Genomic DNA, 17988 nt, shown 5'->3' with positions numbered 1-17988 from the left:
AGAGGTCTACGATTCGGACTAAAGCAAATGTTACTCTCGCATCAGAGAGTACTGTTGTAAACATTCGGTAACCATTTACATTTGATTGTATCAAAAGGATCAACCCGAAAAATCCGTGCAAAATAGAACCTCCAGACAAGCAATTGTTTTCTACCACTAAATACAATTCAAGTTTCCCGTAAAGGAACTTCTCAAGTAATTTTTGTAACATTTTTTCCACAGCTCCGAATGCAAAACCATACTTCAAGAACATCGAATTCGCACAAAAAGCTTCCACCATTTTGGGATGCAAAATCGAAGAAATCGCACGTATAGTTTTTGCAACGCCGTTACAGAACCGTAACTCGATGCGACGCTCACGGTCCGGTTCCATCCTTTCAAGGTCCAGTTCTGTGTCCTCGCAATCAAGCATAAATAGACTGAAATCTGAAGAGAAACTATCAAAGACTGACGAGAATTCGTCACCCAAAACAAACAAAAATACAGATCCGTCGATTAGTTCGCAAATTTTGGTCGATAATGTGTATGATGTTTGTGTACATGCGCTAGAAGGACTATTAATCGGACTATACATAGAGGCTTTCACGTCTATAACAAGGCTTGTGAACAGGTCGCTACAGACTGTAAGCCGTACTACGACCACTATGAATATTTTAGACGGCCCGGGTTTTCAGAATAAGACGATTTTAGGATTACCGGGAAGTTATGAGGATTTGACAAAGAATTATTGCCGTGAGAAAATTCAATGGTTTATGCATTATTGCTCGTTCACAGCAACGCTGGACAGATATAACAGGGTAAGTAGTTATAATAACACGGACCTCCACTTTTTCATATTAGATTTAATTGAATTAGAAACGAGCTGTTTTGATTTGGAATTTTCGGTATGACCCGGTCAAGGAATGAACTCACAATCTTGCGCAATCAACCTTTTGAGCTACGGTCGGTTAAACAAAACTGCTGAATAATAGACCAAGAATCCTTAACTACCAGCCTCTGGTCATTGTTTCATTTCTTCCTGTGCTTTAGGAAACAGTTGGTGTGAGTTATGAAGTGGATGCGTCGTGTGCACCAAGCTTTACCGTTCAAGTTCTCGATAAACTGACTGTGGTAAGATTCTTTCTAAAGGACGTTTTATTAATAAGTCAGAAATTGATTTAAGCATTTCTTATCAAATTGGACGTAGAAAACAAAAACAACCTCGAGTTTAATGTCGAATCGATCCTAATAACAGTATCCTAAAATGTAATGATAGGTAATGATATCATCATCGTCCTTCTATCTATTATTATTATAGTCCAGGAAAAAATAATAACGCTCCCTCCACAGCTTGCGATCAGTCATTGCAGCACCAGCCTCTCAATCTCTACCCTGTTTTTTGTTTCAAAATATCAAGAAATTTGCGTTTTCTCGAGCACCAACTTGGGCCAGGAGACAACAAAGTAAGATTTCTGAAAAAACTTCGTATCAAATTTGCACGGATAAACTGTTAATTGTATACTGTTCCTTTATTCAAAGTTTTGATTAATTTATCAGGACCGTCGTAACGAGTCAGCGGATGCTAAAGGCATCTTTTGGATAATCGAAGAAGAAGCACTCCGACCGAATTCAAATGAACTCATCTTGGTGGAAAAGATCAAAACACAACATATTACTAACAAAGGTGAACATTTATGAAGATACTATGCGCTTCGTTTTACGAAGACCACGCTAAACGTACATGGTGCATTTCTGGAGTCTTCCTGTAGTTTTAGTTACGCACAAAGGCCTGAACAACCCAGGGTTTTTTACTGACCGCTTGTCACTAAATAAAGTTGATTACTACCTACTTGCATGATCCGCATTTCCGTTGCAAAGTGGCAATGAAGAAGTTTTTCCCCGGGGAATGAGAAATTTAATCGTTCGTTCGTCAGCGCCGTGATTCCTACTCCTTCTTGGGTAGGACCCATCCCGAATGCATTCGGAGGGCTCATATCTATATCTATCTGTTATAGTAAAAAAATAAGAATGTTAGCAACTTTGTTATCGTCTGCTAAATGAATGAATCCTAAGATATTAAATCTTCCCTTCTTACATATAATTCAATTATGAAGTTTAAAACTGATAAGATACAAATCAGTTTGTAATTAGATGTTTTACCAAAAGCAAAGCGCTCTGTTCCGCCTTTGAGGTTTTATGTGAGGTTTTTTCATAAGGAATTCCAAGCATGCCTATCAAATGTAAAAATAATCATGTTCTGAAACATAGATACAAGATACTCCCTCCGTCTCTCTACAATCAGTTGACATTGTCCGATATTTCTATAAGATGTTGTCCGATAATTACTTGTATAGATAGTGATTAATTAATCAAATGTTGTGTATTCACCCCATCTGATCTTACTTTCATTGGCCAAGCTAAAAAAACTCCCCTAATTCAACGAGAATTTTCGTAATTTAACGTTTTCTTTTCAGGATCATCGCTGGTTTCTGTTGTACCGGAACTTCCTGAAGTATTTACTGTATCACATCTACAAAACACTGTTAAAGTAGCCTACAATGTCAGTGGTTGGTTGAGGAAAGTTAGAGAACACCCGGCTATCAAAATGGCGTACAGCCTCTTGACCGAGTCCTCAAAGTAAGTTGAAGAGATGTCTTAGCTTTACATCGTTTTCTCGTTTACCCATTCTATCAGTTGTAACAAAATGAATTTTTTAGCATTCGAAAGAATCGAGATAAGCTTAAATTGCAATGGGTTTTTTATTTAATATAAGTCAAGGAGGCCCGGAAAACCCGAGTTATTTTTCCGAGTTACGGAAAACCCGAGTTATGACGTCATTTTCAGAAAATTATGACGTCACACTCAAATTTATAACTCGGTTTTTTCTCCTTTCATTAAATTTTCGAGTTATTTCATGAATTTTAACTCGGTTTTTTTTCCTTCCGTTAAATTTTCGAGTTATTTCAAGAATTTTAACTCGGTTTTTTTTTCTTCCTCTAAATTTTCGAGTTATTTCCAGATTTTAACTCAGCTTTCCAGAGTTATTCATATTACCTGAAACTTTTTCTCTGCCAGGACGCACATTAGTGATCTGTACGCAGGTCATCAAAGTGGTGCATTTCAGAATGAGTCAAACACACAAGCTCGTTTTGTTGGGCGGAAGCGATCGCAAAGCATTCTTATTTCGGTCAAGAAAAATGCAGCAGTTATGACTGTCAAAGCTCAAACGGTATGTTTTTGTATTTCCTGTCATCCTTTAACTTTCCTTTAAAGTTCAACCTATTTGCCAAGGTAAAAATATGAAGGTTAGACTTTTTTGCTGACATCTGAATTTGCCAACATGAGCTACCATTGCATTTTGAAAGTACGTAGTAAGTTTTTTCTGAAAATTTTCTAACAGCTTCAGGTATATGATTAGGCTGGTTTACGTTTTTTGTGCACATTTAGAGCAGCTGGAAAGATCATGGGTAGCTAAAAGTTCGTTCAACAATCAAATGAAATTTTTTCCACTGAAAATTTCAATTTCGATTTTTCCGTTCGTAGGAGCGATTGTTAGAGCAGCTTGATCGGACAACAGTTCATTTCGTTCATTGTTTCCTACCGGACACAAGAGCTGGTCTCATCGATCCAAACGAAGTGTCAGATAGCCAAGAAGCTGGGAACAATTTCTCTTTTGATATCCCGTACGTTCGCAAACAGTTCAAAAGCTCATACTTGTTAGAAAACATGCGACTACACAGGTTAGGTAAGAAAATCACATTTTGAGAAAATAATAAAGCTATAGTGCATAATTTATATAGGGGTTTCAATAATATTTTAAGAATCACATAAAGCAAGAAACCCGGCTGGTATACAACGTTATGTTAATTCTTATGAATGGTTTTGAAAGTCCTGAATATTCTAGTTTTCTGAGTATTCTCCCTATTACGTACCCGAAAGTAAATTTTACGGGAAAGAGGTTACACGAAGGAAGATGAGTAGCCATCGTTGCAAGTGACATGATCCTTAAAATCTTCAACTCTATGTTGAGTCTACAATGTCTGAAAGTGTGTTTGTCTGTTTGGGACTGTTTGTCTGTTGGTTAATTATAATTTAATGAATAGTTCTTATATATTTACGGGGCCTTGGGGAAGTTATAATAATCCTGGCTTTGTCATTGATATTGATTTTACAATCGTGCTTTACAAGTGACTCAAAAGTCAAAAGATCCAGCTAGTGTGGCTAGCACGTTCGATAGTATCTTCCTCAGTCTGAATCCCAGGAAGACATCTTTATAATGAAATTAAGGTTTCTCATTATCCGGTTCTAGAATTGAAGCCTTGATCCGTTAGATTGATCACTGACAGAAAAATCATAGAGAAGGAAAAAGGAAGAACTGAAAATAGATTTGATAGTAATTAAGACAGTTAAAAGAGGAGGGTTAATTGATCATGTAGGTAGGCAGATTGTCAAGTTTATAAATGTCTGTTAATCAAAATGCCAGCTATCATTTTCATTATATTTGGAGATTAAGAAAACCATACTGTAAATATAATTTTGTAAAACTACTAGGCCCGCCATGGTTTTATGCATTTTGATAGACGTGTATTCCCCAAAAAGGAAGGTAGGTGCTCAAAGAATTTAGATAACCTTTTTTAGAAACTATTGAGTTTCAACCAATGTTGACGATTTTAATGAATTCGCTAATGAGTGATTGATTAACGAGTTAATTAACACGTTCTTTCGATGATTTCTTCTCTCCAATTACGTAATTAATTAACGACTATCTGCAAATCAAAAGGATATATGGAACTGATCACGTTTACTAGAAATTCCTAGATCTTCTTTATTTATTGTACTTTTCGACACTTACTAGACTTTAAGAGTTTATATCACTGTTGGTCTTCCCTCTATGTAAGACCTACAACGAATTGTCGGTCTTCCATGTGTACAATTAATCATTGAATTATTCTTGATATGCGTAAGTTAAGATAACGTCATTTTTTCTAACGCCCTAAAACGCCCGGAAAAAACAAACATAATTTGACATTAATCTGTTACTAAATACTGCCAAAAAGTGGTCGCATATTTTGGCTTTTCGTTAGCTCCGTTCGGAAAAATACCTGGCTTTATCTCATATGCATATCAAGAATACAGAACAATCGAAATTCTATCATGGATCAGCTCTTTATGATGTAACTTCCCTGGTTCTTTTTCATTGTGTCTGACAGATAACTTATGTCTTTTAATTACTTTAAACTCATTTTCATGAAGATGACATATTTTGTTTCTTCAATTATGAAAATGAAGAAGATGGATTTTTTTTCGTGAAGTTGTTTTTAGTATGAGGGAGTTTTAATGAAGCTTTTCAGAAAAAGCAAGAGAATTTTTCTTCATTTGAAATACAGTGCATATGAATGGCGCTTTTACTTTGGCAGGGGCGGTTTATTTACCTACTTTACATCCAGACTGGGGAATCAGCACTTTCTCTCGACTTCTTGGGTCTTTCTCAGTTAATAGATGTATAAACTCGCTGGACGCTGATCTTTAAGGCTTGGGAACACGAGAAGTTTTTTTCGCGTTGGTACAATGCAACATGCTAACACAAGAAAAAAAGTGTGTCCCGTAGTTTCTGTTTTTGTTTCGTGGGACAAAAAGTGAGAGTTTTTTGGTAGAAAGAAAAATGGGGTGGATACACGAATAAACGTTTCAGGTTGGTGGGGTGGATCATGTTGCATTGCACCAACGCGAAAAAAAGTTTCGTATCCCCAAGCCTTTAGAACACACTATCTTCTTGGTTGTTGGATGTTATATAGCTGAATGGAGATGAAAAAAATCCATAGGAACACACCATAGAGGAACCCAGACAGATCTGGGACCCTTAGACCATGTTCACACGTTACTGTTCCGTTTTGCTCCGGAATTATTTTCGTTACGGATCGAGTGTGTTCATATTGGTTTCGGCGCGTTTCGGAGCAAGAAAACGGAGCAGTTCCGTTCCGATGCAAAAAGTGGAGCAAAACAGTTTCAAAACTGTTTTGCTTTGTAACGTCTTATTTTTTGACGTTTCGAATTTTGACGTTCACACTCGTTTCGGAACGGAACGGAACGGAACCGTAACGTCTGAGCATGGTCTTATTCATCATTTTCTTTAGTTTGGAGCTTCCTTTTGAGTCAATTTTTATGCGGTGGGCATATACTGAGTGTCCTCGCCCATTTCCTGCATTACCAAATATAACAGTATTATTGCGGTCGATGGCATGTTTATTTTATCACTATACCTTTTCTCTTACGTCATAAAATGTCAACTAAAGTTTATTTGTGTTGACTATTTTTGGGAAATAGAGCTCCTCGAAATTTAAAGTATCATTTACACTTCTGTATTCTAATAAATATCTTTAGTTTTTTTTAGTTGTCCTCAGATAGAAGAGCAATTACCATGGTATTTTTACCCTTCATAACTTTACCCTTTATAAACTAAACTTTATAAACATGATTGGCAGTAGGCCGCGCGCATCCCCGAATTGATTAGGGATGCGTTTCGTGTATAAATTTCCCGTTCGAGAGTCACCCCTGTTTCAATTTATAGCGTTTTCATTGCTACTGCACAAATTTGATAAGAATGGTATAACTCTCCTTCGTTTTTCGAGTAGCGTATTTTACACTGTACGGAAAAAAAGTATAATTTCAAAGCCGTTTTTTATAAGAACATCCAAACTTTTTGAAGCCTTCGGATGTTCGTAACTTTTTGAGTTTTAAGCCCTAAAATTGTTCTTAACATTGTTCTTATTTTTGCCATTTTGTGAGCATTTTTGGCTATTTTCCTAAGAAATCGGGTATTTTAGAGCCCGCAAAGCGTTAAAATGTTTAAAAGCCTTATATTCTTATATAGTTTGTTCTTATAAAAAACGTGTGGGAACAAAGATACGAAAGAACGTGATAACTACCCTTGGGATATATTGATAATTGGTTTTTCTCAAGAGGATAAATAAATAAGAAAAAGATTTATGAGGCTTCTGCAACCCTACTGCTTCATTTAGTGGTCATGTCATTTAAAATGTGGATGTGAATTTGTTTATCTGATATTAGAAATATATGGTTTGTGATAGGGAATTAATAAGAAACTTCAAATTCTCAAAGCGATTTTAATGGTACCTAGTTATAACACAGGACGTCGAGTTATGGTATGGCTCGGTTTACACTTTGCATTAAATCAATCAACGGATGTTAGTCTGTATTTACATAGGGAAAAAGGAAAAGATATTATAAAATTGTATAATGCCAATTTTTCTCTATCTATCTATTGATTTATCTTTGTTTTGATTTTCATAATTCTTCTGGTATTATTGGATGTAGCATGGATGTAGTTACTAAGTAGAAATCTATGGTGATCACACATTCATTTTTTTATTTCAAGATTTCACAAGAATTGTTATTAAAGTTTTCATAGAGAGGTCAAGAACTTTGGCTTTTCACGAAGGTGTAAATACACCCTGCTTACTGCTTATGTTATTGTCAGAAAAGAGAATGAATATTCCAGCTTAGAATTTACGTATTATTTATTTATGTGGTTTGTATATAGTGGCTTTTTAGTTGCTTAATACAAAACTGCATTTCGGAAGATGCGAATCAAGCCTTTTCTATTTACAATTTGCGGGATGCATACGTTAGTTTTGCGTCAAGTGCTGTTAATTTAAAAACAGACAATGATAGGCTGCTGTGGTTGGGCAAAGATTTTGATAGTAATATTTTTTGATTATAACAAATAGGCTTGTGTTTTTATGTATTTTAAATTATTAATATCAATCTTTCAAAGGCCACAATGCTTCAAATGGCGCTAAAATTTGTTTGAAAATGCTGTGGTTTTGAGCTATTGGTTTACTTACTTGGGGTTTTAGGGCTTAAAGGCAAAAAATGAAGTGTTGTCTTTTATTGATCGAGTTTCAGAAGATATACCCAGTTGAGTTGACAATGATATAAACACTTTGTTTGTCTTTTTGCTCTCAAGATTTTTTTTTTTTAAAGCTTCAAAATATATATTTGTACAGCATTTTTGGTTTGCTATCCAAACACATGAAAATAGTTGTTGCTGGGAAGATTTTCTTCAAAATGAAAATGTTGTGTCTGAAAGGTTTATGGAGGATTTCAGAAAAATAATATTTTTCCATCTGCTGTATGTTACAGAAATTTATGAAAATTTCGGGTGCGACATTTTCGCTAAAACTAGGCTAAAAGTTAAGTCAACCTGGGCAAATGCCATAGAAGATTTGATTTAAGATTAGCCCGGTGTTCACTCTCCAAGGCTTTTTTTTACATAATGGATAGTACGGTAGTTTACTACACTCAGCGTCACCAAAAATTATCAAAAAAGAAAGTTAAGCCAGAGGTAGATTCTACATAGTCTACTAGATTTACTTTCAGAAGATTCGCTTTATGATTCGCTTTAAACGTTTTTTTTTATAAGAACATCCAAATTTTTTGAAGACTTTGAATGTTCTTAACTTTTGAGATTTAAGCCTTAAAATGTTCTTAAGATTTTCTTAATTTTACCATTTTGTGCAATTTCACAAGAAATCGGTGTTCTAGAGTCCTCCAAGCCTTAAAATGTTCTTAACTTGTTCTTAACATTTTAGGCCATCAGGCCATCGAAGCCTTTTGTTCTTATGTAGTTTGTTCTTATAAAAAAAATTGTATAACCCCTTCGGCGTTTTAAATGGTATATAACTTTAGGTGCTTGATGATTTGACCTTGATAGTATCCAAGCTGTTTTCAAATTTCCAATTTGAATAAAATTTCAAATTTTGATGTTGATGACATAATTTCCAAATGTCTACATATACTGGATTCTGTCTTTCATTCTCATTCACTCGGTTTGTGATCACGTTTCAAACGGTTTGTGCAGTTTAACATTTCAAAGGTCAAATTTCTTACATTGATAACAGCTAAAGGAATTAAAGGTTCTCTGTACATGCAGTTATACCAGGTTATACTTTATGTCTTTTAGTTAGAGTGTAAATGTACCTGATTCCATGTAATTATCTCGATTTACTTCATTTCAGTTTGATTAGATTTGACGACTTTTCAATCTGCGGGCACCGTCAGAAGTGGATAGGTGCCAGATGTGTCTGGCTTATAGTATGGAGCTTTTGTGTGAATGTACGGTAAAAAGTGACGTACAAATCGCCAATAAATAAACGAATAAGTGATGGTAAGTAATAGGAACCTTTGCTAGAGTAGGGTCAGGAATCTCGGATGACACGCCTGTCTCACAGCCCCGTTGGAACTTTTTTCCTCAGTGGGGGAGGGGGTAAAAAGTCCTATTGAGATCCCAATTGGGATAGAAATTCTATTGTTCAAAGGTAAAAAAATCCAGTGGGTTTTGGAGCGCAATTTTTGAACATTGAATTTCGAGTTGGGATGAAATCAGAGTCAATATCCTATTGGGGCTGAAATTCGAGGTTATTTTTCACCGGGGGCAAATATTTTGCCAGATTTTCCAGTGGGGCTGGGGTCCCAGCGGGTCTGAGACACATGGGTGTCGGATAGGTTGCCTCGTTGTGTTTTAGGTAATACTATTCTTTTAAATGTTACATAGCCTTTTTTTATAAAAATTGTGTTTTTCAATTCATCATAAATGTTCTTAACTTTTTGAGGAAAATCATCCTGAAATATTCTTACGGTATTCTTAGGTTTGGATCCAATACCAGCGAAAATCTAGCATGTAATACTCATACTGCAAACAAAAATTTGGCATTTTGTTATTGAACCTTTTAGCATTGATTGATAGTAATTGGCAATTTAACGGTAAAATGCATGCAAAAATGGCATTCTAAGCGTTCAATTGCCAATTTCCATGATGGTTGTATTCTTAATATTTCATATTCGGCCAATTTCATCATAAATAAAGTATGTTCTTATTAAAAAATACGTTTAGCGATAAAGATCGAGAAAGAAAAATGAAGATTCCAATATTAGCTGAATCACGTCAAAACTTTAATTAGAATCGTTAATTTTATCTTGGGAAAATCATAATTGATACTTTCTAAGATACAACCTACATTGTGTAGTAATTTCGAACATTTTAACCGTTCAAATTATTTTTAATTTGGCTTAGATTTCCTTTTAACGAGATGACGAAAAAGAGTGTCAAAGTTTTCTGTTGAGTTACCAAAGGCTTGCTTGATCATGGTTTTGACTGGCAGTGTTAGAAGAATTGTGGAAAATGAAACTGTAACGCTAATGCACTTGCTTACAATTTTTTGGCAATTTCACGGATTCAAAGAAGCAAAGTTACTTAGGAGCAATGAATGAGATTATAGCTGAAAGCTAGAACAGAATCTTTAACCTTTCCCAGCAATGATGTTCAGAAAGTTTGAAGGTTCTATACATCTCTAATAAAAGCAAGACAGAAATGGTCCCCCGTTTATGATTTATTGCAATTCTAGGATGGCCTTTATTGAGCATTTCAAAATATACATGTTTTATTTTATAAGAACATCCCAAAACTTTAAAGATTGAAATCTTACCTTTTTGAGTTTCAAGCCTAAAAATATTCTCAAAATGTTCTTATATTCACCATTTTGTGAGTGTTTTTGCCAATTTTCCTAAAAGATTGGGTGTTTTAGAGTCTACCAAACCTTTAAATGTTCTTAACTTGTTCTTAACATTTTGGCCATCAAAGCCTCATGTTCTTATATAATAGTTTGTTCTTATAAAAAACGTGTACCATTCTTGGAAAAATTGTTATTTCATTAGCAAGTTCTTGCTTAGTGTAAATGGTATCTTGATAAATTACCACGGTGTAACTAGGCCTTTAAAATTTATCATTTCTCGATAATCAAATTTAGACCTGGGTTAGATATGAACCCACGAAGAAATCTTCACGTTGATGTAAATTATTCATCGATAATCGTCTTTCTATTTTTATGGTTCGAGATTTATAACAGTTTTACTCTGTTATTTTTTTTCATTTTCTCTAAAAAACATACTACTCTAGCTACTGCAAAATCATTTTCTCAAAAACATAGATGTTACTCTTACAATATTCTTTTCACGTTATATTTTTCCAAAGATTGTTTTCGCGTGTTTTTATTCTTCATTCTTCATTTTTATAAGTTGGAAGGTGTTTTATACTGAAATTCTCCATGTAGATCTTTCTAATTTTTTAATGGAATTTCTCTGTTTCACTGTGGTATCAATTTATCTTTTCTGGTATTGTCTTTATCTAAATTCTTTTGACACCAATAGTAAAGTTTTTCTTTCTCACCCAAAAAACAGTATACTACATACCATGTTTAGGAGCTCTGGGTTAGGTTACAAAATAGTATTAAAGAGAGGGGAATCAAATTTTAGCTGAGATTTAAATACTTGTCGCGCGAGTGTGTTTATTCATACTTTTTAATCTTGTGTAGATTGATATATGATATAATATGAGCAAATAAGTGAGATCAGAACCCGAAAATGAAATTAGAAGTTGCATTCAATGGCCTTGACAATCAAGGAATCGAATTTGAGTCAAAGAAGATTTCAAATAAATGTGTATCCATGGCAATATTTGATCCTAACCAATCAAATGACAAAAATATGTTGATAAGTCAAAATGGCGGACTATCAACTAATGATGTTCGTTATGACGATAATAAAATCAACAATGATAGAATGGATAATTTTGAATCCGATGCCGTACAAAAAGATCAAAATCAAACTTATCGGAATACCTTTAAATTCTGGTTGAAAAGGCGCTCCTCTGGTTTTCATGTTTGCTGTGTTGAAAAAACGAAAGTGGAAAATTCTTCACAAACTTCATCTCCGGACAAATTGCCGAGACCGAAAGAACAAATTATTGAAGATGAAATATTCATTGATTTGAATAATAATGATGTTGAAAGCTCTTTTTATAATTTGGATGATGCTTTTCCCGATTCTCTTTTATCGGATGAAGAATATTCCGATTCATTGGTATCGGTTGAAGAATCGGGACATCAAGGTGAGAAAATCTCTAAGTAAATCATTATTCTTCAGAGCGTACCGCGGTATTTGCACTAATCTATTTGTTTGTACGACCTGCAATCCCATCCTCCTTTGCGTTAATTGTTCTTGCACGCTAAAAACTTACGATATCAGAAAGGTAAGGTACTTTCACGGTTTTCCAATCATTTCGAAACTAACTATGGGATTGAGGCTCGTACAAATTTGAGTTAAAATAATTATAACGTATGCGACACGGAACAATATCGTATAACGTTCTTCGTTTGCATCCTTGTCTCCGTCTTCTAAGCACGGCAACGGAAATTTCGGTAGAGCGATGTAAGGATTAATGTAGCTTCGCAAAGATCTAACAAATGTAGGTTGGAAAAAAATTCCTTGTATATTTCTGCAAAAATCAACTTTGCAACGGTATTTAAATTTGAAGTTCACTTAGGCGACTAACCGCTTATTAATTAATTGATTACAGAAAGATAGAAGGGACAAATTAGTCTAGTTGGTAGACCACCCTCAATACCATTACAGTATATAGAAAACTTTTGGGGTACAAAAATGTTTTATTTAAGCGTTTTATTCGAAATTCAAGGGTTTCTGAACGATGTCTAAGCTTTTGATTCCAAAAAATAAGCCCAAATTTGATTCTAGCTTTTTTGGGTAGAAACTACTATTTTGGTTAAAAGGTCGAATTAAAATTTTTTTCCTATTTCTCCATCTTTCTTATTTTGAAACAACAGTTTTCTAACATGTATGTGGAAACTGTGTCTTCATATACTAGACTTGTGAAAAAATCAAATTTCTTTCGTTTCACACAAGTCTGGAAAAAAATTATTCAAACGAAAATGTTTCCTAACATATCTACTACCTGTAACCTCTTCGTAGTAAAGCTTTGTGAATGAAATAAGAAATCTTGATGGTGGTTAGACTAAGACTAAGGAAATTAGATTCGAATATGGGTTCTCAGGCTCGGCGACGGCCAGGAAAATTAGGTAAATACAGTACTTGCCATTACTTCCCCAGAACAAAATTATTGCAATAGTAGTAAATTCGGTCTTGGTGTCCGGTAATTTGCTGAAATATTTTGCAGTCTATTTCCTGCTTAATGATTTCTGAAGTGAGAATTTTCTTGAACATACCGATAAATCCATCAACAACATCGATACTTTCGATACATCATTTTCACATACTAAAGGAGATTAGACAGACAGACAGAAGGGTTATTTCCTCGAGTATTTCCCACTATTCATGAAATGCACCACTGCAATGATTTCACGAAATTATGCAACTTTTCTGTTTTTTTTTACCACCCAATACGTCACTTTTTCTATTGTTTAAGTGACGTATTGGATGGAAAGTTTTAAAAGTCTTCAGAAAACTCTCCAGTGGTGCATATCATGAATATTATATTTTGATGGACTTTAATACAAACAAATTAAAGTATGTGACCGAGACGTTGAAGCGAAGTTCTAAGTGAAACCAGAGAAATATAGTACCCTAAAATATGGCAGCGTTTATTTTTGCTAAATGTATCGCAACCAAGTTGAGAATTAAGTTTTTTTTAATTTACACCAGTTTACACCTCTTTAATAATTTTTACATTATGGTCGAAATACCATAATCGATACAATAATCGATTGGATTGTGAAACCTAAGGTTAACACATTCCAGACATAACACGTTTTTATTAAGAACATCCATTTTTGAAGCCTTTGGATATTCTTAAGTAGCCTAAAAATGTTCTCAGAGTATCCTTATTTTCGCCATTTTGTACAATTTTCTAAGCAATTGGGAGTTTTAGATTCAATAAAACCTAAAAAAGTTCTTAAACTTGTTCTTAAAATTTTGTCTATTGAAGCCTTATGTTCTTATATAGTTTGTTCTTATGAAAGAAAAAAACGTGCATTAAGAGTTTAGATTATAAGATAGAGAGAGAAGAGAAGAGAAGAGAAGCGGACCCTCCGATATCATCGGACCGGACCCTATCCCGGGATAGTTTCCTACCCCTAGATAGGGAAATCACAGCGCTTACCAGACATTGTACTCGTGTGCTCGCGACACAGCAGAGCCGTGCTGTATCGATGATGATACTCACACAGTACGGGAGAACCTTGCGTTCTCGCAGGTACCGAACATATGAGTACCATCACCACACAACATTCAAGGTCCGGCATAACTCCCCATACTCTTGTATCAGAGTGATGGTACCCTATTCCCCTCACATGGTATGGGTTGAGCCGGGCCAAGGTACAATTATAAGGTATTCCTTCATTAAAGAGCAGAAGTCACAGGGAATCTCTATTCTGGTTTCCTTGTTTCTACAAAACTTAAAGGTCTATCTAACGTTGCTTAAACATCCATATAATGTTATAAACGGACGTTGAAGACGCGTTGTGTACCAGCTGGGTTGCTTCTCAAGCTGATAAACCATTTCAATCTCGTCACTCCCTTTATATGAATTTTGCATTATTTCAATTGAGTGGATATCTTCAGTACGGCTCGACCGTGTCCCACCCGATTGATAGCTTCGACATTTTCTGAAGTCTGAGGTTTGGATTGAGTCGCTCTTGGGTTTAAGCAATGAATTTCGTATTCTTAAAAAAGTATTTACATAATGGCTAACCGTTTTAACATCTCTACACTTTTTTTTATAAGAACATCCAAAAATTTTGAAGCTTTAGGATGTTCTTAACTTTTTGAGTTTTAAGCCTAAAAATGTTCTTAACATGTTCTTATTTTTACCATTTTGTGAGCATTTTTGTCCGTTTTCTTTAGAAATTGGCCATTTTAGAGTCTGCAAAGCCTTAAAACATTCTTAACTTGTTCTTGACATTTTGGCCATCGAAGCCTTGTGTTCTTATATAATTTGTTCTTATATAAAAACGTCTATTCTGTACTCTTTAGGTTACCCCGAACACATCGGTTATCCAGACTTCAGGAGGCGTTTTGATATCCTGTTAGCCAAAGAAGATCGTCTAGCTGAGCCTGTACTTGACGAGAAAAAGGTTAGAAATTATATCTAAATTTAATTAGATTTAAATTTTTATCATTATAAATATTATTTATTTTTGTGAGAGAATCTGACCTTCATTTAAACCCCAGCTGGCATTCAACGTTGTTTCAACGTTCATCAACGTTTTTCAACGTTCATCAACGTTAAATGGACGTTGAATAAACGTCGGAACAATGTTGTGTACCAGCTGGGACTGGACTAAATCTTTGATCGAACCTTTTGAAAGCACTACTCAATGTGGTGGAAAAAACTTTTAAACGGGAAATGTCATTGTATTATAACTAACAACATCGACCCTGATGAGAAAAAGGTAAGAAAAAGTTAAGAATATGCTTTCAGTTGGTAAAAAATAGAACCTCGTGTCATCATAGTTTCATCTTGTGACACTGTTAATTATGTAAAAACCAACTTTTTACAAAAAGAAACACCTAAAAAACAAATGAAAATATACTTATACTCTAGGGGCTGAGTTAGGTCCCGTATGCGCATCGGCGTATAGTCATTTTTTCTTTTGATCATGAAAGTATAGTCCTTGAAGAGTCAGAAAACGTGTGTGGCGACCATAGTTCTGACCTTTTTCTTAATCAGTATAAAATTTCTGATCGATTGGTATATAATATGCAGGGTTTTAAGCTCAAAAAATATTTTTCTTAGCCTAGCAGAGCCTAAGAGCCCATGTGACGAAAGAAAATTTTGAATCCGCCATTATGGATTTCAAAATTCATGTAGAAAAAAAACTTTTCCTGAATTTTATTATTTGAACGGTAGGCAAGACCCTCCGAAAATTTCAAGTAAATTAAGTAAGCCAATCAAATGTTAAAGCCACGCAAATCTGGAACCAAAAGTAGTCATTTCAAAAAATCGAAATGAAAGTGCTTCATATCTCCAGATAACAAAATTTTCAGACCATGATTCTGACCTTTTTCTTGATCAGCATAAAATTTGTGATCGATTGGTATATAATATGTCTATGTTTAAAGTCAAAAAAAATTTCTTTTCAAGCAAGAGGGCTAAAAAGGGTTGAAATCTAAAATCCGCCATTATGGAAATTTGAGCCTGATCCAAGTAACGCCACACACGTTTTCTGACTCTTCAAGGACTATACTTTCATGATCAAAAGAAAAAATGACTATACGCCGATGTGCATACGGGACCTAACTCAGCCCCTAGAGTATTAGGCCAGGAACGAATTGGATTGTAACATTAAAATCAATTAAAAGCTGTTACAAATTGCGTTGGGTCATGATTTCCTTGTTGTATTTTACTCATTTCCATTTTAAATCCATTTAAAACCAATGCCAAAATTAGTCTACACTATTTTAGGCTTCTATGAAAAAAGTTTCTTATAGGAAGTATATCTATAGAGGTCTGCGATTCGGACTAACTTATTTTAAAATTTATTCACCGAAAATCTTAAGAGATTTTTAATTCGCGAAGCAAATAACTTTCATCGATTCGTATTGCTCAGAGTTCGTACTCGAGATTATTTTGTTCTGATAAGGCTTTCCATAACATTTAAAGTATTATTTTTTTATATAAAAGAAGGCGCCTCTCTTATGCTGACACAGTAGAATTTCTTTTTTCTTTTGTTCGAAAAAGCAAATCGTAGAAAATACGTTAAAATGATGTTCTTTTAAGTCGCAAATAAAAGGGTGATCTTTCTGATTCATCCTATCTCCTTTCAGGGGTGAGAATGAACCGTCCAGATCTATATACAAAGTTATTTACAGTTTGATTTCTTTCGATTTCACTTCGATTGCTGCAGTTGTGGAACTTGTTTGAAGTAGCATTCTATATACTCGCTTACTTTAACATTGCGTATCCTTAGCTGACTTGTAGGATATGTCACTGGCTAACTTATAGCTGCCTATGTCAAATCCTTGGCGCATTTCGATTGAAATTTGCGAATGAAATACAGCTATTTTTATCGAATAGATTCGATCGGCACTCTATTTCACAATACCTCTCAATAAACTAATGCAAAACGCATCCGAACACTTTTGATGAAAACTCTACTTGTGGTTCGGGACTGACACTAAATCTCTTGACAAATACAAACAAAATTACCAAAACATTACTATTGGATGTCGTGTAAGAATTTCCCTTTAGTCAATTTGAATTTCTGCCAAGTACCCATTACATCAGTAAACAATGTTTGGCAACTTTATACTTTATACAAAAAATTCAAAGATACTTAGTTTGGTATAAATGCTAGTTGGGATGAAATATTTAGGCTCGTAGCTGGTGATCCCTGGTATTAGACCTTATCAAATAAGGCAAGATCTGATATATCAACGATGAGTCATAAGTCTTAAACAATTTTCATTTTATAGGTTGTTTCTGACATGGTGAAAAAGCTGGAAATTGACGAACGAAAATACAAACTTGGCCTCAGTCAGGTATTTTACTCTGTCACTTTCCTTCTCTTCATTTAGAGTACTTATGAAAATCTTCAAAACGTTTCAATTCAGAATCTTAAGGTTTGGGAACACGAGAAGTTTTTTTCACGTTGGTGCAATGCAACCAGACGGAATGCAACATGCTCCATCCTACCAACCTGAAACGCTTTCTCGTGTCTCTATCCCATTTTTCGTTCTACCAATAAAAGTGAAATCTCACTTTTGTTCCTGGTTGATTCTATTCAGATTCTATTGTCCCCAGGGACTAAATCAGCCTGTCTTTTGGGTATTTCCCTCAAGTTTTTTGTTTTTGTTTGTCCAATGAAAGAAACCATGGGACACGCACTTTTTTCTTGTGTTTGTGGGATATAGCATGTTGCATTGCACCAACGCGAAAAAAACTTCTCGTGCCTTTAGCGAATAGGAATTTTGTATTTTTTTCCTATTGGATTATTAGTTGCACAGGATAACAAGGGAAGGAAGAAACATGGAAAAGAAGTTAACACTTAAAAAGTTGCTCTAAATTAGCAGATCCTTATTCCTTTGCCCACTTATTTTATACTCCTCTTATTCCCCTCTCATTTCCCCATCCTCTTATTCCCCCCTCATTTCCCCCTCCTCTTATCCCCCTCATTCCCC

The 17988-nt window shown here is 34.8% G+C and overlaps 1 protein-coding gene across 1 annotated transcript in view; it reads left to right on the top strand.

Annotated features, from left to right (window-relative positions):
- LOC136803823 (unconventional myosin-XVIIIa-like) overlaps positions 1-17385 on the top strand; it is a 32740-nt gene extending 15355 nt beyond the window's left edge. Inside the window, exons 11-18 of the mRNA XM_067060553.1 lie at positions 223-797; positions 1030-1110; positions 1537-1663; positions 2454-2616; positions 3055-3208; positions 3523-3724; positions 14842-14942; positions 17284-17385. Coding sequence (XP_066916654.1) covers positions 223-797; positions 1030-1110; positions 1537-1663; positions 2454-2616; positions 3055-3208; positions 3523-3724; positions 14842-14942; positions 17284-17385 — 1505 coding nt within the window. The remainder of the gene's footprint in view (positions 1-222; positions 798-1029; positions 1111-1536; positions 1664-2453; positions 2617-3054; positions 3209-3522; positions 3725-14841; positions 14943-17283) is intronic.
- Positions 17386-17988: the final 603 nt, after the last annotated feature.

The sequence above is a fragment of the Clytia hemisphaerica genome, unplaced genomic scaffold (genome assembly GCF_902728285.1).
Source record: "Clytia hemisphaerica strain Z4C2 unplaced genomic scaffold, Clytia hemisphaerica genome assembly, whole genome shotgun sequence".
Classification (NCBI taxonomy): Eukaryota; Metazoa; Cnidaria; class Hydrozoa; order Leptothecata; family Clytiidae; genus Clytia; species Clytia hemisphaerica.
The sequence above is the reverse complement of the archived record's forward strand: the minus strand, read 5'-3'. Positions and strand labels throughout refer to the sequence as shown.